Genomic DNA, 22,827 nt, shown 5'->3' with positions numbered 1-22,827 from the left:
GGAGAGGAAACGCTGCCCGAGAGGATTCACAGGCGAAGAGGCCCCGGCCTAGGCCCGAAGGCCCGAGCCGGACCCCAGCGCCGGCCTCACCCGGGGCAGCAGCGCCGTGAGCGGGTTCCCCGAGCCCTGCGGGGCCGGCGGGACACGGCGGGGGGTGTGGGGGAGGGAAGGGGGAACACAGACCCCATCCCCAGGGCCGGCGGGTCCCGCCCGGGCCCGCTCCGCTTCCGCGCCCAGGGGAGGGGCCGCCCCGCCGTCGTTAGGCCGAGCCGCCAAGGGAAGGAAGCGTCGTAAAAAAAGCTGCCGGGAAGCTCGGCGACGGGTTACGGCAGCGGCGGCCGCGCTTGGCGGCGGGTGGCGGAGCGGCGGGCGGGCGCGGAGGAGGAGGAGGAGGAGGCGGCGGCGCGGGGTGAGCGGCGGGGCGGGCGGGCGGGCAGGCCGCGGGGGGCCCGGGCCCGCGGGGGAGGGCTGCGGCGGGGGGAGCGGGACAGCAGGAGGAGGCGGCGGTGAGGCGGGGCCCGGGCACCGTCTCTGCCTTTGTTCGCCCCCCCCCCCCCCCCTTTCCAACCCCGACTCGACCGCGGCCCGTGTAGGCCGCCCCCCCCCCCCCCCCCCCCCCCCCGCCCGCCCTCCATCCCTCTCGCCCCCGCTTGGTCTGACGCCCTCCTCCTCGGTGGGTTTGTGTCGGTGTCTCCCGTAGGATATGGCCGAGGTACCGCCGGGGCCTAGCAGCGTCCTCTCCCCGCAGGGGGACACGCTCTCCCCCTTCCCCGGAGGAGGAGGAGGAGGGGGGGCTGCTTCCTCCTGCTCCTCCTCTTCCACCTCCTCTGCTGCCGCCGCCGCCGCCTGCACCGGGGCCCAGGACGAGGAGGCCGAAGAGGAGGAGGAAGAGGAGGGACCCGCGGGTGGACAGGAACAGCAGCAGCGAGGAGGAGGAGGCAGCGACGGCGGCAAGGGGGGGCCGCAGCAGCAGCAGCACCGCCTCCACCACCACCACCACCATCCCCCGCACCACAACCACCAGCTCAACGGCCTCATCAGCCCCGAGCTGCGGCACCTGCGGGCCTCCCTCAAGAGCAAGATCCTCAGCTCGGAGGCTGGGGCAGCCCCCGAAGTGCTGGAGAACAAGCGAGCCAGTAAAACAATGGGCTCCGGACAGCAGCAGCAGCAGTCGTCGCCCCCGGCCGCAGCACCGTGCTCATCCCCGCTTACCAACCACCTCCCTCCCCAGGGAAGGACTGCACCCTCTCCTCCTCCTTCTCCCCCAGCAGCAGCAACAGGGGACAGGAGCCAGCCTGCTGCTACAGCTACGACTGCTGCTAAGACTGCAGCCCGGAATGGACTGGCAGGAGGGACTGGCTTGGAGGAGGAAGAGCAGGAGGAGGGGGATGAAGGAGGGGAGGAGGAGGAGTCACTGCTGCTACTCTCCAGGTCCTTAGCAGCTTGCAGTTTGAAAGGCTCGGGAACGGACTCTCAGCCCGAGGAGGACCTAACGATACGATACGTCCGCTATGAGTCAGAGCTGCAGATGCCCGATATCATGAGACTGATCACCAAAGATCTGTCTGAACCCTACTCCATTTACACATATAGGTATTTTATCCACAACTGGCCACAACTTTGCTTTTTGGTAAGTGCCAGAGGGGGCAGGGAGGGCAGGAATTGGGAGTGGTTTGGGGCTGGGGAGGAGAGGACTGAAAGGACTGACATTTGCAGAAATACTCCTAATCATCTTTTTGTGGATAAGACCAAACCTTTTTGGAAGTTTCTGTCTTCCTAATGAAGTCCACTTGAGACCTGGCCATGTGTATTTGAAGCATATGCCTGAAGTTCCTACATTGGTTGATAGATGTTTTAAGTGGTGGGGAAAGGGTGTGAGCACAGGGCCAGGATCCAGGAATTCAAGGCTTCTAATCTTGGTTTTGACATTGACTTTTGTGACCTTTGGTAGCTCGTTTTATCATTCTGTCTCAATTCCTAGGTTTGTGTTTAGAAAAGAAAGTAGTTAGTCTTATGAGTGCTTAGTAAGTCTTGCACAATAGCTTTAAAACAGATTTCAGCATGACCAGCATGTTAAGTGATAGGTAGAGAGACACTTAAAGTAGACTTGATCTACTAGCTTTGAAAAAGACAAGTACAGCTGCCTTCTTACAGGTGTGATAGTGTAGGCAGAAATTCTCAAGATTGCTGTACTAACAGTGTATTTGGTTTTATATCCTTCCTGTTGCCCCCTTAAAAATACTGATTTAGCTGCCACCCTGTCTTTCTGTGTGTTTAGTGGTTCTTATAGACACAAGAACCTGTGTCTCAAATGAAAAGTATGTTTTTAGGATGTAAATATGTCCACAGGTAGCTGAAACTGAGTGTGAGTTGGCCTGAGGGGTGTGTGTGTGGAGTGGGAGCTTAGCTGTGCTTGACTTACTCATAGGAAGACTTAGTTCTGCAAAACAGAACATTTATGGGAGTGTGTGGCACTTCCATCCTAAGGTAAATAAGGAATTCTTCTCTCCTGATATTTTTATCAGGGGTAGGCACCTCTCTGAAAGGTAGGGTTTGGGCAGAGTCAAGACACCCTTCAATTTAGGAGTATCTCTGTGAAGATTTTCATAGGATATGAGTGCAGGAGGTGAAGCTAATGGAATCCATCTGGCCTTAAACTTCCTGAATGTTCTTGCTTTAGGGTCTGGTAAAATTTATAGTGGGATTTATGTGATTTATAGGAGGATTTTCAGAACCGTGCCTCTTAAAACCCTGAAGAGGGAATACAGTAGGATTATAAGAAATTGAGCATTACCTTCTGGACCAAAATAGAAATAAGGAACAGATTTGGAAGCATTGTTTGATGCAAAGTCATGTTTGCCATTATAAGGATGCTGATCAGAGCAGAATGGTATTTTTCAAGCCCTGAGCTTGGTGTGTGTGACTGATTTGCCTCCTTCTGAAAAGAAATGCTTGTGAACTACAAGTGTCTGTGCTTTCAGCATTACCTGTATCACTGGTAATGCCAAGGTAATGATGGATCCTATTAGTTCACAATGCATTTGTTTAGACTTTGAATTTTTATTTGTGGTTGTTTTTGTCAGGGAGTAACTTGAAAATTATGAGAAGAGCAATGACAGAACACTAAACCAGTTAATTTCTAACATTTATTTTTAACAAGTGCATTCAAAGAATAAGATATTGCTCAAAGTGTCTTAAGCTTATTTTGTAGTGATGGCTTTTTTTTAAATAACCTTAAAGAATCAAAAAACTTGAACTCTGTGTATTTGCTATTTTTTGAAGGGTGCGACAATGTAAAGTACATATAACTGTAGAGAATAATATGTGGCTATGATTGCCTAAAGCTGTTAGTAAATTGTTATCTGCTTAATCATTTGATGCTCTTGCACTGTGTTGAGTCAAATCTGATGTTGGTGTTGTGCTTTTTTTGTGACTGGTTTTAGTATTTTTAAGGTTTGTTTTTTATAGATTGTCTTGAAGACTTTCTGATCCATAAAATTTAATATGCTCCTGCTGTTAATGGATTCCTGAACTACTTCCATCTAATAAGTCTCTTTAAAATATTTCTCTTCAGTCAGGGACTGCATATTCCAATTAGCAAGAGCAGTCAGTGTCAGAATGGTGAACAGAAGCATAGTGCCTGATACCACAAAATCATGTTGTTATTGCCTTGTGGCTTCTCACCCTTCTGGTTTCAGGTTTTTGTTTAGATTTTGGTTGGTCTTAGGGAGAGGGATTAGACTGAAATTCAATTGCATTTGAAAAAATGAATAATCTGTAGGAGTTCAATTAATTCTTTCACTGAATTTCACCATCACCATTTTCTTAGATCTTCTAATATACCCTGTCTTTGTTGCACCTTCGTGGGCTCCTTTCCTTTCTCAGCATGAGAAGGGAAAGTGCTCACGCCATTTAAATCTGAAGATGGGATGTGCATTTTCTATAAGTGATCAGCAATTGTCCTTCGCTGATATTTATTCAGTAAACTGTCTTAAACACCATAATATTGCTATCTTGCATTTCTGGATACATGACACTGCAGAGCTGTGTTCTGGGGGCTTTAGTAACGTTATTCCTGTTGATGATTGTCTCATGGCTGTGAAACTTACTGAGTTTTGGCTTGCCCTTCCCAAGCTGCACTGTTGGCTGGTGCAACCAAAAGAGCTCCTTGCCTTTCCTTCCTCTTCAGCTCCCTCTTCCTGGCTCTTGCCAATCCTAGTGTTGCTCTGATTTAGGAAGCTAACCTAGCCCTCCCACCACCACCATATATTTGTAAGTGTGTGTGTATGTTTTAGGGTCAGATTCCTGTTGGTTTAAGCACCTCTCCTATCAAGACAGTCTGAGACAACTGGGGTTGTTCAGCCTGGAGAAGAGAAGGCTTTGGGAGACCTCACAGTGGCCCTCCAGTACCTACAGGAAAGCTGAGGAGGGACTTTTTGCAAGGGCTTGTAGTGAGAGGACAAGAGGTAATGGATCCAAACTGAAAGAGAGGGAGATTTAGGTTAGATATTAGGAAAAAATTATTTAGTGTGATGGTGGTGAGACCCTGGCCCAGGTTGCCCAGAGAAGCTGTGGCTGCCCCATGCCTGGAAGTGTTGAAGGGCAGGTTGGATGGGGCTTGGAGCAACCTGGGCTGGTGGGAGGTGTCCCTGCCCATGGCAGGGGGGTTGGAACTGGATGATCTTGAAGGTCGCTTCCAACCCAAACCAGGCTGGGATTCTGTGATGTTCCAGGCACTGGTGCAAGGGAAGAGGTGAGCATGCACAGCTGGAGGGAAGGCACAGGACCAGTCCCAGCTAGCCTTTAGCATGGCTTTGCTGTATCAAATCACTTCCTAACTGTATACTCAAAGAAGTTTATATTCTACTTTAAAAGGAGCTGGAGACACTAGAAATCTTGAGAACCTTTTAATTTTAATGCCAGATTTGTCTGTGTAACTGTCTCCTGACTTCAGGGGTAGCAGTAGCAGGTTGGGAATAGTTGCTGATCAGTTCTGGTATGTTAGTTGCAGATGATCTGACTGAGCTGTGCAAAGTAATAACCTTTTCCTCCATAAACTGCAACTGCTTAAACTCAGTTGTTGGAAGAGCAGGTTCACACTGCGTGCTAGGTGTGGATGCCTCTGTAAGTGCCTTTTTGTTACTTACTCCCAGGAGCTCTCTCAGCCCAGTGTCTCTTCAAATGACCTGTGATAACCACTCCTCTGTCATAAAATGACAGAAGAAAGAGGGATCTTTTGCTTCATGTGGAGCATTTTTAAGCTTTGCTGCAGCTTTGTCCCCACACGGATTATAAATGCATCTTCAAAGTTGTAGCTTCCTTGGAGAGTGTTTTTGCAGCTTCTAGTCTTAGCAGTGTAAAAAGTTCTAAAACTTCCAACTTAAAACTGATACATTAAATGTATCAGAAAATTGTTTACAAAATGTATTAGTGTGGGAGAGGTGAGCTTAGGAAACCCTGCTCTGTGCCAAAGTTTGGATTAGGCAGGATGTAATAAAGGCAAAGTTCTGGCTGAGTGTAGTAACCTGTCCTGTAATTCACAATACCCACCACTCAGCTGCCTTTTAAGCAAAAAATCTGTGCTTTCATTGGGTTCTTAACTTTGCCACTAGCTATAGCAGCATTTGTAATGTAAACTTTAATAAGTTTAAAAATAACCTATTAATTCCATGGAAGTGGTTGTAGATGTGTTGTAAATCCTAAATGACTGCAGCTAAGATCTTGTTTTATAGTAATGCTTTGCCTTTTTTTTTTTTTAAGTTGAATTTTTATTTCAGAGTCTTAAGTGTACTTCATATTGAAATTAAAGACGTCTATGACATCACCCCTGTTGAGGAAAACTTGGGGTGTAAAAGAAGTACCAGAAAAGTTAGGAAACTATTTGAGAAATCTTCCTAGCCTCATGACATATGTAGGAAGAAAATCTGTAACATCCCTTCCCAGCCTGCAAACTCTGTTGGTATTCCAGTTTCCTCTTAGGGATGAGGGTGGTTTCAGATACAGGTTTGCTGTGCTACTTCTCCCTGTCAGAGGCTTTGTGAAAACTACAGTCGTTGCAGCATCTGAGTAACAGCAGCTTCTGTAGCTATTGTGGCCAGTTCCCTTGCACAGGAGGGAATTCCTTGTGTCCAGTTTCATGGAGTGGAAACAGAGCGACTTAGTGATTTGCCCAGTCTCCTAAAGAGCTCTGACTGAACTGCCAGACTTTAGGTTAAAACCATTAGCCTAAACATATCCTCTAATGGCGTTCAGTAACTTGATCACTAAATGTAAGCCAGAGGATTCACACAGAGCTGTTCCTGTGATTCTTTGGAAGGGATTTTGGTGCATGTGCACAAGGGAAGCTGCGTTGCAGTAGTGCAGGTTCTGCTGCATTTGCATGGCAAAATACTTCTCTTTCGGGGGGTAGTTGTTTTATTCTTCTATAAATGGGAACAAATGTCACAGGATCTGGGTATGACACTCATACTCAGACTGTGGCTGACAGACTTAATGCCATCTTTGCTAATGAAATTAATGACGATTGTTTAATTTTTGAAAAGTAATGTTCTTGCTGATTTACAGACATTTCTGTGCTAACTCTTCTAGTAATACATGGTTGCAATACAAAGAGATTAAAATCCAGTTTGTTTTAAACATTTAAAATTAATTATAAGAACAAAGGTGATGCAAATATTGGATTTGAATTCATGTGTGTTAATCCTGCTAATGACTTACGATTGAAGTAAACTCTGCAGGGTTTATAATGTCTAATAGTAACTTGGACTGAATTCTGTTTGCAGAAACTTGTATGTTTAGATGTACTCTCATATAACTGAAAAGAAAATTTGGCCTATGATTGTCTTTTCGTAAATGGTGTTGTGTGGGAAATACTTTTTCTCTCTCCTCCCCACTCTCCCTGTTTCAGTTTGTTTTGGTTTATTTACACAGTTTAACCTTCTGCAGGGAATTAAATTACAAAGCTTTACGTTGCATTTTGGGTTCGTTTCCAGCTTTAGATAAGGCTGGAAAGAAGGAGAAAGGAGAGGAAAGGCAACAAATAAACCCTCAAATTGGGGTGGAAATGCAGCACTCCCTCTGTTAGTGGAACAACCATAGATTAACTGGCAGACTTACCTGCCTCAAGACAGAGAAAAAGATGGAAGTGTTTGGGGAATTGGTAACAAAGTCATACTTTATTCAGTTCTCTGGCAGCAGTGGTAAAACCAGTGGGTATTTGCTTCTTTGATCACGGAAACAAAATTCTTTGCTGTTCATTTAGCATTTTAAATATATGATTAATGAACATAGCTTTTCTGAAAAGTGCCCTAAACAAGAACAAACACAGATACGCAATGTCTAGAATGTCACTGCTCTTGGAATCTGTAGAAAATATATCTTAACAATTCTCTGCATGACTGTTACGATCAACAATTTGCACGTGTTCACTTCAGGGCAGAGCATAACTATAACATGCTAGTTTGTGGTCTGCTTTTTTTTTTTTTTCAGTGAGGTATAAGATTACATCTAGGTACTCTGCATAATTATAGCAGTGTTATGAGCAGTCTGTCTGATGATACTCTTTATTTAACTCCCTGGTTTTCTCAGGTCTGAGCCGAGATACAAAACTTGCCTTGAGCTGACACTTTACATACACAGTTTTAGGAGAAGTGCAGCTTTTTGTTTCTCTGGAATAAACTGTGTTTTAGAACAAATAAAAGGCTGCTTAGAGGCTGTGTGTTTCAGTCCATTTAGTTCATGCTGCAGTTTTTGTTTTAAAACCCATTTGTTCAGATTGTTCAGGGTTGTTCTTAGGTACTGCTAAAAAATGTGGTTTCCTGCCAAGTAAAAACTTAGCAATAATTATATTTGCTTGATGAGCTTAAACTATATTAGAAATGCAGTTAGGATCATGCTGTATAACAGAGCTTTGGAATTGCAGGTGATACATTTTGAACTGCTTCATTTCACATTTGCTCCAGCTAATGTCGTTAATAAACCACCATCCAGGTAGAGATGCTAGAAGACATTTTTCTTCTTGGGGCAAAAAAAACCTGTGGGTCTGCACCATGAATGAATCTTCTGTCCTCAGAGTCTAAGCCTACAGGCTGTGTACAAAAAGATCCTGGTATTTGGAAGCTGTAGCATATATACCATAGACTTTGGGAAAGTGAGCACTGGGTTCACAGGTGGGCTGCATTGAGCCCTGGCAATCCTGGCAAGTCCTTTTTCATTTGACATGTCTTACTGTTGTAAATTTGGATTATCCAGGAGCTCTTGTGCCAGCACATGCTTGTGCCAATCATGTGCTCTCATCCCTGTTTAGTTGCTACACTTGAGCTGAAGGCTAGTTCCCCCCTGCAGATACAGGTCTGTCAGAGTCTCTGGATCCACTTAGACACCCATATGTACAATTATTAGTTTCTTTTTTATCTCTATCAGTCTTTCCTGAATGAACAGTAATTCATGCTCCCTTTGGATGCTGTCCTGCTCTGCAGCATTATTTGCTTTTACTGCTGCAGGTTATAATGTCATTAATCTCTCATGCTGCCTAATCCTTCAGTTAACATATGACTTAACGTTTCTTACCCTCTTCTCTTCTTACACTCTTAACACATTTCATGGTAAAATTTTGCTTGGTGTAGTGGTTCTGTTTGATAAGTATTTGGGGAGTAGTTTGGGTCTTTTTTTTTTTTTTTTCCTCCTTAATAATCCAGACTAACTACATCCCCTTCTTTGACCATGCTTTTTGTGACAACACCGTGGGGTTTAACTGGCAGTGCCCAGCTCTGAACAAATGAAATCTCTGAACAGTTAAAATGTGTGAAATTAGTTGTGTGCTTTTTTTTGTTGTTTATTCTTTGGGTGTCATATGACTGAAAAGAACAGTTTCTGAAGGTTAAATGCAGCAACGTTTTTCTATCATCCATTGTGGCCTTGACATTAAAACCAGACAAAAATTAAGTGTGTTTTCTACCACATCCCTTGTACATAAACATTCAGATTGCTGTAAAAGAGGAATGGAGTTTTTTCCTCTGCAACAGCCCATCTGAAGAGGTGATTTATGCTTTAACCTGGTCTTTTTAATTTTTTTTCCCCTTTTCTATCACGCACATTCTTGCCTGTAGACTTCATGGAATAATACTGTGCTTCTCTCTAGGACAATTCATTGGTTGTTAATTGACTGTAACTTTATTTGAATGTAATAAAGAATTAAGAATTCTTTAATCTTATTTATACTTTTGGAGATACTTTTAAACATTGATTTTCATTTTGTTTGGGTTTCTTTTTTTTTTTATCGCTTTATGCAAACAAATTTTATGTGGCTGTTTCACTTAAAATGAACTGGTTTACTACTGTTGGCAGCACTGTAGATCACAAACTGAGAATGCCTACATGTATGTTTGTCTTTAAGGCCATGGTAGGTGAGGAGTGTGTAGGTGCCATCGTCTGCAAGCTGGATATGCACAAAAAGATGTTCCGCAGAGGTTATATAGCCATGTTAGCAGTGGATTCCAAATACAGAAGAAAAGGAATTGGTAAGAATAGCCTCTTTTTTTGTTGTTGTTGTTGTTATTTCTTCCTTAAATCCTATAGTCATAAAGATTTCAGCAGAACTGAACTTCTAGACGTGGTGGTTGATCTGTCAGCCTCGCCTCAACCACACAAGCTCCCCAGTGGCTTTTAAAATGTTGTTAAAATAACCTGAAATGCTTGATGGGGTTTACATATGGGAAATGATAAAGCTAAAAAGAGAGGCAGTGAGCAGCCCCTTGCCTCTGCCTATTGCCAAGTGGCAACAGTGGGAATTGCTTTGCCTTTTAATGTGTGCCCTCATCACTGTATTTCTCTGCTATGTTCAGTTTAGCTTATTTTCAGTGAGCTTATCCCCTGGCTTTCCCTTATCAATTATGCATATATTGCCCACTGGGGAGAATGTATGTAGTTCATTGTTGGATTAAGTGAAGAAAAGTAGTTGTGCATTGCTACTTGAATGATTGAAACAGAGATCTGCTTTGTTGGGAAATAATGTGAGAAAGAAATCACTCCTGGCAGGGAATTTGCCCTCTGTCTTTGATCAGTTTTGTCCTAATAAAGGGATTTTCACTCTAACACCAGTTACCCCAGTTGGCTGAATTAAAGATCCGTTCTTATGGAACTTAATTATTTTTTTTTTTTAATTGGTTATTGTCTCATATTTTGTAACATTTTTAACTTAAAATGTAGACATCAGCTTTAAAGGCTGGAAATGTGCTTCACTGCTCATTCACACTGAACAGGTCATACTTCTGTGATTACAGACAGAAAATCACTTGCCATGGAAAAATACAGTGATACATTGCAGAATGGTACCATTGTTTTTGTTCTCCCCTTAAGGAAAAAAAAAAAAGAACAACCACCAACCAAAAAACTTGAAGCACTACGCATCACCACGACTATTCAAGCATGTGTGGATTTTTTTTTTTCCCCCCTCTTCAGTGCAATTCTGAAGCCATTGTTGGTTTCTGTAGTGGAGCAAAGGGAAGAGGATTCTGAGAAATCACTCTCTCTCCTTTCCTTTTAGCTGAGTCATGAGGGAGCCTGCCATAATTTAATTGCAGGTGCTGGGATTCGTAAGCAAATAAGAACTAATGCTGTTGTTATGAAGATCTCTGTGAGATTTTTCTCTGGCTTTAGTCAGTGTATTATTTTAGAATTATATAAATAGGATTTATATTTAAAGCCTCGCTTGCTTTAGTATTATCTATGTTGACTTTTTCTTACACTTTGCCACCTTGCTGTTTCTCAGAGTGTGCTGTTAATCTGAAGATTTATTTTCAGTGTACAGTTTTGTTGTACGTTCAATGAAAATCTTAATTGATTAAAGTTCTGAGAATACTTTAAAACATTCTCTAGATTCCTTGGGGTTTTTTTTTTCCTTTTTCTTAGCCTCACATGGAAGTGAGATTTATGCAATTTCATTGAACAGCAGTTTTTTCCACTAATAACTTTGAAATCAGCTTTCAATTTCACCCCAATTCTACAGACAGGTAGGGATTATTACATTTGTAGAACTGTTGTGAAATAGATGGAAAATAATGATAAAGAATTAAGTTAATGCTTGACTTGAGGGGAAGGGATGGGCTTCATATTATTAGATACTAGCAAATCCAAATGAGAGTGAGCCACAAGAAAAGTGGTTTCATAAGCTCTGTTACTAATAGAAGTATTTGTTTTAGTAAGAGGAAATTCCCTTGGAAGATGAATGTCCTTCGAGGATGTGCCAGCAGATTCTGACTTTAAATGCAACAAAAAGGAATGAATCACATCTTGGAAGGCTATATATAACACTATGTTAAACATGGAAGCCTGTTTCTAATATCCTTGTGTTAGAAGAATCTTGTGCTCAAGCTGAGTCTCTGGATAACTTTACAGACTATTTTTTTTAGTGTTCAAACTTGAGACTGCAACTTGACCACAACATCTTGTTTGTTTCTTTCTTTTCTCCCTGCTTTTCCTCAGGTGTCATGTCATGTAGGTAGCACATGTTAGTCATATGTAAACTAGTACCTTTTGCCTTGCAACTCTGACACTTACTGAAATCTATATTGCAGGTACAAACTTGGTTAAGAAAGCTATTTATGCTATGGTTGAAGGAGATTGTGATGAGGTAAGACTTTATAATCAAACACTTTCATAATGTAAATGGTTTGCATTCTCCAGTGTATGGATTCATTTCACAGGTTTTTCTTCCACAGGACTTTTTTTTAGGTGGGGAGTGGGTTGGGAAGAAGCTATTCCTTTTCTAATAAAAGGAAAAACAACCTCAGAAAAATGTATGGCAGAAATAGGAGAAGGATTTTCTAAATTGGTCCTAAGGGCTGAAATGGAGTGCATCAGGTTTTATTTTACTTTGCAAAGCTCCCTCAGCCTTCACAGGCACATTTTCCTCCAAAGGAGTTTACAGTGTTACTGACCAGGGTCACTTGCATGTTTGTGTAATACCTCCATACTTTCAGAATACACAGTTAGAGGAACAGTGTGTGCTGTAGTATTGCAGAAGATGGTTTTATCACAGCAAGTCACCAGGCTGTGCTGTTAGTGCAGAGCTCTACCTCTTGGCACTAACAGAACTCCCATGATTTAGCATGTCAACAAAAACCTGGAAGGAAAATGACTATCAGTCTTTCCTTTTACTAGATTACAGTCTGTGCTTTATGTATAATAATATAAAAGCAACTTAATATCCTTGTTTGTGTCATGTTTAGGACTTTCCCTGCATCCATTCTCCTTAAGCTGGTTGTGTGTCCCTTTAACTTTCATCTCACTTGGCACAACACACTTGTTAGCTTGTTCCTGACACGTGAACACCGTGGCGTTCCAGTGTGTCATAGCTAAAGATCCTTTGATCTCTCTGTTGCCTCCTTTCAACTGCTCCCTCAATTGTCCAGCTTAGGTGTGGTGAAGTTTCTTCTGCAAAACTACAACTTGTGCCACAGGACTTCTGACACGTACTCTGTTTATTTTTCCATCCCTGCTAAGCCTCTTGCCGCGTCCTTGCATGTGTTCCGATTTCCTTAATTGTTTGAGATGCTCATTCTTCCCTTCAGATTCCTTCATGCCTCTGCTTATTGGTGTCTTCCCCCCCCCCATAATTTGCCTTGGGGTCAGGCAGTACAGTGCAATCTGATAGTTCTCTAGTTCTTTAAGTTCTGTGTTTTGGCTTGTTGCATCTATCATCGTGTACAGTGTGCTTTGCTCTAATCTGTTGCACTACTTGTTCCTGAATTGATTTGCCATTGCTAGAGTATTTCAGATTTAATAATAATAACTGGGGGCTGATATCACACTCTTCACACTGCAGCTGGAAAATTGAGATGCAGACAAATGAATTGCCTGCTGTTGGTAGAGTTCAGTAGTAGAACTGGCTGTTTCTACTCAAGCTACTAGAGTTGCAGTAATTACCATATGATTTAAAAGTCCATGTACTACTGCCCATGTAACTTCATTTCTAAATTGGGCTATCTAGGTTTACACATAATGATCTCTCCTGTGTCTTTTTCTACTGCTGTAATACTAGTCCAAGAGTCCTTCTTTACTCTGTTTTTATCTGTAAAAATGATATAAATGTGGTAAGGGTTGCAGGCTAGTCTGCAGAGAGGCCTCATTAAGTTTTAGTCACAGATTTTCATCCATGGTGCTGTATAAATGCTTTATACAAGGGCAGAACTCTGTTGCTTTCCCTCTTTAATCGAATGTGCTCCAGTCCAGGCTCCTGGAAGTGGGAGCAGGACAGGTGCAGGCATGTTTCAGTTCCAGTTTGGAAACTGTAGTTGTGTTTGTGGGATGATGATTCTGAACTAATTATGCCCTGCTTCTTGGGGGCTTTTGCATCAGCCGAGTCTTGCGCTGGCACAGAATTTTGAAACAGGAGCTCATTATGCCCAGGCAACATGGAGAGCAAGCAGAGTAGATTTCTGACTTCTACACTGGTCAGCAGAGGCACACCCACTCTGGTTTAATGCATTTATGTAGTTCCTTTTCAGGTACAGGTTATCTACAGCCAAATAGCCAGTGTTATCATCCTTTCTGCTTTTCTTTGCCAACAAGTGTAGGTGTCTTCCAGATATACCTGTGCCAAATAATGGTGTTGGTTACTTGTACAGCATGGTAGATTGCAGAGTTTTCAGTCATGACCAGAATTTGAACAACCCAACTCATCACCCATGAAAAGCTCTGTCTTGACAGAGCCAAGACACACACCCTTACAGCAGTTGTTGGGAGAATGGTTCCTGGCTGGCTGACGGATGCCTAGAGCTGATCAAACACGAAATAGTGCATCACAGTGATTTATCTTCATGGGGTGTGTAAATAGTTTCATCATCTCTGCTGCTTTTCAGATGTTTTTCTATGTGCCTTATTAAAATCAGAAGCAGGATGAAAATAAAGAAGATGCTGCTACTCGATGGAAGATGAACTGCAATTAAAAAAAAAAAAAAGCTCTTTTTTCTGAAACTTGTTTGGAACAGGATTAAAAACATGAATATGCAGCTGTGGGTGTCATGAAAAATTTCCAAAGGCTGCTTGGAAACTCTTCCTTTCAATCTAATTATGGAATAGATGCAGTAAATGTACTTAATTTTAATAACTTGTGCCATATAATCTCATAAGTGCTTTGTTCAGAGTGTTGCTTTTTGAAATACTGTAGATTGGGCTTTGGAGCTATCAACATTGAGTCCTGAAAAATACAACACCATAGATGAAAACCTTGAAAAATCACTACTGGTGTGCTGACATTTCAAAGTATGCTGCAGTATTTTAGTGATCAGGGACATTTTTCTTTTCCTGCCAGCTAATTTAGTAAATAAATTAAGCCAGGCCTGTGCAACAGGAGATTTACAGTGCAAGCTGCTGTGGTCAGTCAGCTGCCTAAGAGGTAGTTTATGCTGTATGCCATGTTTCAAAGCTGAGAGGCAATATCCTTCCACCCAGGGGCTGTTTCCCAGCTGCAGGAAACTGTGGGGTGAGTAAGTGAAGAAGTGAATTGGCTGGGGTGGCATCTGTGTGGAGGGGAGGAGGTGGCCATGAAGCTGACCATGACCTGTGTTAGAATAGAAACAAGGGAAGTGATCTGATGTTGGGGGTGGGTGGTTGAGCTAGAAATAACCTTCAAGCCTGAGAAAGTACTCAATGGCATGCTTTGAGCTGGAGTCTCTGGATATAACGTTACAAAACTTGAAGGATCTTCGATTTTTATGTTTGTTTTACCTTAGTTACTTTCTCAGACATTTGATGTTAATGAATTCTAATATTTGAGGTAGCGAACTGAAGGTTTTCAAAGTTATAATGGCTGAGTTTCCAATAGGTCACAAAGCCTTAGAATGACTTGATGGGCTGGTTGCATTGAAAATATGAACTATGGAATTAGATGAACAGTTTTTCTCCCGTCTCCAAAGTTTTGAAGATACTGTTCTTCCAGTGTGAAAAGGAAAATATGTGCTAACGTTAGCAAGTTGAGCATCTGGATGCTTTTTGTACATCTGCTTAGTTTTTACTGACAAGCAATTCTCAAAAAAATTGTTCTGCTTAAGACCTTCATGTGGAACTGTTACATCCCATAATCATAATTAGAAAGGAGGAGTCATTCATTCATACTTAGGTTTTCCATCTGTAACAAATCACTGCAAGTAATCGGCATATGATTCATTCACTTCATATTACTGAAATAATTTACCATATAACTGGTAACTAATCAAAATAAGACTCTAGTAAGTGGGATTTTTAAGAGCCTTTCTAAGCAAAATGTAGAATGTGAAGAGGAGTTGCAACTTCTCATGAGAATTTTCATTGAAGCTTTAGGGTTTTTTGACCACACAGCAGGTGTGTCATTTTAATTCAGTACCACACTTGTAAAAATTAAAAGCATATTTTTAAGTAATCCTATCTGAAATTATGAAACTATTGACAGCTTTTTCTTTCTCTACAAATCATCTAAAATAGGAAGTGTTACATTTTGGGTGCTACCTTTCTTTAAAAGTAAAGGTGGTTAAACTGTTTAAGGACACTGGACAAACACCCCTAGCTTCTATGACTTAGTTTCTAAATTTGAGTTAATCAAGAGTTTGGGCTGGAGGAGCAAGGAAGCTTGACACCCCATTTTGCTTCAGTTTAGGGATAAATTCTAGGTAATAACAAGAAGTATTGCACTCTAATCTTGTATAAGATTTCCATTACAGATTTGATGTAAAATTATTAGGTTTACAAAATTTAAGACATAAGAGAAAGTAGCAGGCTTCAGAAATTGCAACTTGTCCCAAAAATGCAGTTTAATCCAAGCAGAGCTTTGCTGGTCTCTAGGAGGGGATTTGATTGTGTTAGAATATTTAACAGGCAAATGTGGACAATGAAATAGACCCTGTGAGACCAGAGGTAAATGTAATGATTGAAGGTTTGGAGCTTGATTGAAAATCTCACACAGGAAGAGATGAATCCTTCAGAAAATGAAGCTAATGAAATTTGGATAAAATAGGAGTTTCTTATATAGATAATAGAAATGTGTCTTTAACTGTTTGAGATTAACGAAGCGTGTTGAGATCAGGACATTATTTTTCATCCTGACGTGTCTTCCTTAGAAATACCAAAACAAATTTCTTGCATTTGCTTTCAAGATGAGCATTCAGTCAGGTAGGGGGATTCCAACAAACCTGAATTTCAACATTGAACCACTCCCTTCAATTCAATGACCTGCAGTGTTGGGAGTCTTTTAGCATTGCAAGGTGTGTGAGCTTGCAGTTGAACGCAAGACTTGTTGTATCACCCTGCCAGGTTACTCAGCTTTGAAATAATAGTCTCCTGTACTGAGGATTTACATGGGTCAAATTTCCTCTTTGGTGTCATGCTTTGTTTTAATTTGAATTAAGAAGTTGTACAGTATTCATAATTGTGTAGAAAACAACGTTCTTCAAGAAAGCTATTGTGCTTCCAAAATTTGTTATACATTAAATTATTCATTTTAATGGATTAAGGATGTTAAGAGTACTTGATCAAGTCAGAAGACTTGATTAGTAGTGCTCTGTGAGGTGCCAGCTAGAGAAATTCAATCTCTGATTCTTGCCATAAGACTAAGAGTTCAATTAATTTGTCTTAAGTCTGCAGGCACAGCAGAGTGTCCTGCTGTAATTTAAGAACTCTGACTATTAATATATTTTAATATGTGACTCAGTTCCTTTTCTGAAAACTAACTTCAGAGTCATAAGTTGTTCGTTGGGTTGTTAACTCCAGGTTTACTGTTCTTTCAACGTTCTTAGACTTGAGAAGCATAGGTGGGAATTACCCTTTGGAATGTAGTTACAGTGGCTTGAAGCTTGAGTCATGGTGAAATACATGAATTAAATGGATTTTTAAATCTTACTGAAAGTGACCAGACTAACTGCTGGCTGCCTCCCTCTTTTACATTGGCTTAGTCACTCCTTAGGCTGCAGGAAACAAACCTGATAGAGACAAAAAGGCAAGGTTTTCTACTAGGTTGCATTTTGAAGGTGCTCAGCCACCAGCTTAGTGAGCTCCTAGCCAGCCTGAAGGCAGTGGAGCCACAGAGTCCATAAAGCAGATTGACTTACTGCTCTTGAAATAGAGACTAATATTTTGTTCCTGGTTTTAAGGGGTAGGGGGATGTTAACCAGTTCTCCTGCTTTTTATTGGAGAAGAAAGGAGTCCTGGGGTTTGAAGTGGGGTAGATGACTTTTTGTGGACAAGGGAGTACTACACAGAGTGGGTATCAGCTGCAGGTTTAGAAATAGCTGTTAGTGGACTGAACACCAGCAGTGATCACTGGTTTGCTGCAGAAATTGCTTAGGCTGTATTTTCATTATATGTTCTTTCTACAGTGTCCATCAGCTCTTGTTTAATATGTGAATGAATGTACATTGTCATGGGACTGTATTTAGTCTAGTCAGCTTATTAGTTCAGTCTGTGTTCTTGTGCAACCCTGAGCTGTCCTTAATAGCAGAATCCTTAAATAATTGAGTTGGACAACAGTAAAAGAGGCAAAACAAGTTTTTATTGATTGGAGCGGGTGCCTGGCTCACCAGGTGTGCCAGAGCTCTGCAGAAGAAAATTTCCCCTCAGAAAAGAGGGAAAGCCAATTCAAAGGGACACACTTCAGCAGTTTTGTGGTTAACTTTTTGTTCACACCAATGTAGGGGTTTTTTTGTCTGTACGTGAGACTTCTGGGGCAGGTTTGGGTCTCTGCTCAGTTTGGACTAGTCTTACTCTTGGGTTTGGTCTGAGCTACTTGTGACAGGTCTTCTGCAACTGGGATCTTATCAACACGGGGGAAAAAGCTGCTCTTTCCTCCTGGTGTGCACTCACCTTTGAGTTTGAGGTACTTGGGTTGAGCACAGGTACCTGTTGCCAACATTGGCTCTGACAGCTAGGCTTGTATCTGGGTCTAGATCTATGTCATTAGAGGTCAAAGATATTAAATGACTAATCAAACCTTCACCTGCCAAATTCTTGAGACATGCAGCAGTTCATTCAAAATTCAAAATGTTTTGGACCTTAACCTTGTTGATAGGTTGGTTTTGGGGTTTGGTTGATTTGGGCTTTTTTTGGGCAGAGGTGCTATTTTGGTGTTTTTGTTTGTTTCTTTTCTACCCTACCTATTAGACAACGAGTTGAAATACTATTTACAGCAAAGACCTAAAACCTTGATATGAATGAAAGCTGTTTACAATTGTTGACTAACCACTTTTTGGTTTTCTTCTTTAAATGAGGGAATGGAGAGGGGTTGGTTGAATAGGTCAAGACAAGAAAAGATTAATTCCACTCGTTGCTAAGAAGTCAGGACAAGAAAAAATAATTCTGCTCATGGATAATAAATGTGCTTTAAATGTTTCTGAATTTCTTTTGTGTAATGAAAACTGCTTTCTAACATGGTTTTTTTTTTTCTTTTTCTTTAAAGGTTGTATTGGAAACAGAAATCACAAATAAGTCTGCTTTGAAACTTTATGAAAACCTTGGGTTTGTGCGAGACAAGAGGCTGTTCAGATACTATTTAAATGGAGTTGATGCACTGCGTCTGAAACTATGGCTGCGTTAAGAGGAACCATCCCATCCAGCAACTGACGTCCCAGCAACGCAGAGTTGTCCTTTGCGTGCAATGCAATTTGTCCAGAATTGCTTTTGCAGGTGGACTTGGGTCATTTCCATGCAGCTCTTTCTGTCAGTGTCTCATTGAGTGTCGCACACGTTTGTTGCACTTTGGCATGGCGCGTTTGTTTGAGAATTAAAGCCGGTTGTTGCAAACTTCGAGTCGTTTTGGTACCAGGAGGATGTGCCAGTTGATAGCCAAGATATTGTTCATTCATTTGCAAGTCTACTGACTGTATCACATACACAGTGAACATTTTATCAAAGAACCTGTCTGTGGAACAATGCTTTTGGTTCCAGGAAAAACAACAACAACAACAGAAGCCAATGTAGATTGTAAAATTCTATAAGTATACTAACATTTCATACAAAAATTGCCATAGTTTTCTGGAAAAAAAAAACCACAAAAAAAAAAAAAAAGAGGCTTCAATTTTAGGTTTTATTTTTCAATATTGAATTTTTCCATTCTTAAATATTGGTACCTCAGTGATTAGTGAATGAAAAAATGTATTGTAGGGTGGGGTGTGTGTTACAATGAGTAACAGTAACAGTTAAATTGCGTCTGCCAGTGCCTGTATAGATAAGTATATTTGTCTTCACCTCTAAGTTGGGAGTGCATGCTTTTATTCTTTTACTTTCTTCAATTGTCTTTGCAAGAAAATTTTTGCTTTTATTTAAATTCTGGATTTGATAATAAATTATTTCAGATTTTTATCATTTGGATACTTCTCCCAAGCGAGGGTTTGGAAGGCCCTTCTTTTCTTAGAGCAAGAAGTGTAAGCTATTTTGGAAACCTTGAGTAGCTGCTAAAAGAGAACCTGATGTCACCAGTAAATCTCTGCTGGTTTTGGATGCACTTTTTTTCATTAAAAGAGTGAGGGACTTTTAAAAGAAGATGTAGGCAATTAGTGTAAATTGGTATGATTTTTATTTAATCAAAATTATTGCTAGAAGCTCTGAAAAAAAACAGCTATTTAAAGATAGTTGGAACAATTTTTCAGATTCAGATTGCTTTGCTTCAGTGTTCTAAAATGCATCAATCTTTGGTTCTTGGTCTTGGAAATAAATTTCAAGGTGTATTGTATCCATTTTTAGCTGCTCTCATTTTCTCTAAACTTACATGAGCTAAATTACTGGGGGATTTTTTTTTCCCCTCTAAAATCAAAGCAGTGGGGAAGGACTTTTCTCTCTCTTTCTTGCATTTGCTCTTGCTCTGTTTCTCTTTTTTTTTTTTTTGTCCTTTCTTTAATTGGGCTTACATAAGTTTTTACCAGTACCCATCCATTTTTTCAGTAATGACAGTGTCTAGGCTTTCTCGTTTCGTGTGATTCTATAGCCCAGTTCTATGAATCAGTTGGGTTTGTTTCCTTTTTTTCAATTTGGGAAATAAAAAGGTATTAGTTGACTTGTGGCAGCACCTCTGTAATCTGTGAAAAGGACAAACTCAGTGAATCTGCTCTTCTGTAGTTGAGCATACTCTTCAGATTTGCCTTACTATACTTTTTTTTTTTTTTAGGGTTTGGTTTGAGTCATGGCTTTTGTTTTTTGTTGGGTTTTTGTTTTGTTGGTTCTTGTTTTGCTAATCACTGTACATTCAAAACCAAACCCAACAAAACCCCTACATCCAGTAACATTTGGAAAAGAGTCCCTGTGCAAACTGGATTTCAAGGAAAGCCTTATTTTGCACAGATCAATCACACGTGGTGATGAACGTTTCTTACTGTGTACAAATTATGGGTTGTGTTTGAAGAATAAAGGTTTTTACTGTAGATTGGCCCTGCTGAGTTTTCTGCCTGTAGACACCATTTGTGCTTTTGAGGGGCTTTGTCCCCCTCAGTAAAGAAAACTCACTTTAAAAATGGTGCCCGAGGCTGTTACTCACAGAACCTGTTGGAGTTCAGCGTAGAGCCTGAACGTTGCCACCACTGCCTTGTGATGTGTCTAAACCTTTTTGTTACCCTGATCCCTCAGGTTTGCCACTTTTTCTGGGCAGCTTTTCAGGAGGTTTCATTCAGAATTAAGGCTTAAATGTTGGGAATGTTAAATAAATCGAAACAGATTTTTCTCACCCACATTCCGGTGGTCCAGGACGTAGTGACTGCTCTGGCTTGCTTGAACTAAGGGGGCAGATCAGGGAGGTTCTGTACCTTGTTAGCAGCTGTCAAACTTGTATCACAAACTGCAAACTAGGCTATCTTGTGTGTCTGCTGATCTTTAAAAACTGAAAAGCCAGACAGGCAAGTTTTCTGTTGGTTAATATTTAAGCTGTGGGTGTCTTCGGATTCAGAAGCCGACTTAGAAATTAGCCGAGATCGCTTTTCACAAAGGCACTGCCAAAATCATCACTTGTGAGCAAACTTCAAATACAATTCTGTTTGTTTATTGTAAGAAGTTGACGTTGCCATGCAGGTTTTGAAGATGCTGAGCAAAATAGGTGCATGTTTTTTTGGAAGAGGTTTTGATATTGCTGCTGTGTAACACAGTTCGCTGCAGGAGATGCTGAAGCTGTATGTGTTGGTCCATAACGAAAGGAAACAGATTTGTTCTCTGTGTTGCTTGGGATTTGAGTATCAAATGGGCAGTCACAAATTTGCAAAGGGATGAAAATAGGTTTTTCAAAAGAAATCGAGCCATGAAAAGTTGGTTGTTTCTCATGTCTGTTGCTAAAACACAGTCCTCTTTCCCCTTTACCTTTTGCATTGACAAATCTAAGGAGATGATCACTTCTGTGTTTAAATTTGCCCAAGTGTTGCCATTGGCTGACGTGTCAGTATGGATGTTTGCATTATATTGTTTTTTTATTTTAAGAAATGATCAGGTTTATCACCTTCCAGAGAAGTAGGCATAGTCTGGTGGGCATTGCATAGTGCACCACACACTGTTTTTCAGGGCACTGCAAGACATTGCTGAAACTGAGTGCTGTTGTTAAAAAAGAAATGTCAGGTTCTTGTATAAACATTGCAACCTGTATTGGAGTTCAGGTATCAGGTGGGCATCTATGAAAATATCAAGTGTATCTCAAAATACTGGACTGCTGTTTTGAGTGGATTATATTCTTCTGTCCCTTTATCCTTTTTGATGAGAACAAAAGCAGTGGGGTTATGAAATGTACAAGCTGTCTAAATACAATGCAGTCAAATAAATGGTTAAGTTGTTTATTTCCTTTTGAATGGAAATGTTCTAATTATTGTTTTGGTTTGTCTTCAAGATCTGAATGCACACTTATTTTTTTGAGATAAAAACGATGGGAAGAATTTTACAAGATAACTGTTTATTTCTACTTGATTTTCATTCCCATGCCTGTCTCAGAATCATCTTGAATAACATTCGTATGAACTTCATTTTTGGAGCTGAACTAGAATGGATCCTTTTTTCTTATTAAGTTAGGACTAATGTAGTCATTCTGGACTTCCTTGGGAGATAAGGACCGAGGGGTTTTAAAATTATTTCATTGGTAATAAGCAGGAGTTGAGAATTGCTTGAAGCCCTTGCCAGCCTGAGAACTCTCTCTCTAAGAGTGGAGCCTGTGGATTTTGAAAATCCTTTGGGCTTTGTTCCCTCTACAATTCCATTTAGGCTCCTAATACTTTCTAAGAATTTGCCAGCAAGTGTTATAGTGCTTGGCTGTGTGTTTGCTCAGAGGTGGGCAGGTGACTGAGTTGTAACCAACTTCTGCTGGAAATGTTGGGTCACCTGCCAGGAGCTCTGAGTCTTCTGCTCTTCCAGCTTTTCTGATTTTCCTTTTTTTTTTTACTGCTAGGTTATCTGGTAACTCGAGTTTGTTATGAACTAAGGCTTCACGGACATCTTACCACTTCTTACCCCTCTTTCTATTTGTCCTAGTAGTGGGAACTGTTATTCCTGACTTCAGGAACTGGGTGCTGAGTGTTGCATGGAACTATTTACCTGATCATGAACCAGAGACAAACGGCCCTGCTCCTTTTTTTTAATTTATTTTTTATTCCTCCATTTTCTCCAACCATTGAATTCTGCACAAGGTAAGGGTTAAATGATTTTTTTTCTTTGTTTTGCACTGCAATGTATTTATAGCCCTAGTATATCTACTTAGTATGCATGGGCTAAAATATGTGTGGAGAGTCCTAGTATTTAATTTGAAATTATAAGAAGTACTTTTTTCACAGCTAGTCCAGACTGGTTAGATAGTATTTTTAGGAACTAATGTTTTATGTGTTGCCCACCAATGCACACTTTAAAACC

At 40.9% G+C, this 22,827-nt stretch overlaps 1 protein-coding gene across 1 annotated transcript; it reads left to right on the top strand.

Annotated features, from left to right (window-relative positions):
• Positions 1-344: 344 nt before the first annotated feature.
• Positions 345-21,779, top strand: NAA30 (N-alpha-acetyltransferase 30, NatC catalytic subunit). The gene is made up of 5 exons (XM_051622676.1): positions 345-409; positions 701-1,630; positions 9,395-9,518; positions 11,574-11,629; positions 18,422-21,779. The coding sequence occupies exons 2-5, from the start codon at positions 704-706 to the stop codon at positions 18,557-18,559; spliced, it is 1,245 nt and encodes a 414-aa protein (XP_051478636.1). The 5' UTR covers positions 345-409; positions 701-703; the 3' UTR covers positions 18,560-21,779.
• The last annotated feature ends 1,048 nt before the right edge of the window (positions 21,780-22,827 follow it).

This window comes from Apus apus, chromosome 5, assembly GCF_020740795.1.
Source record: "Apus apus isolate bApuApu2 chromosome 5, bApuApu2.pri.cur, whole genome shotgun sequence".
In the NCBI taxonomy this organism is placed as follows: domain Eukaryota; kingdom Metazoa; phylum Chordata; class Aves; order Apodiformes; family Apodidae; genus Apus; species Apus apus.
Note: the sequence above shows the minus strand (reverse complement) of the source record. Positions and strands in the feature narration are given on the sequence as shown.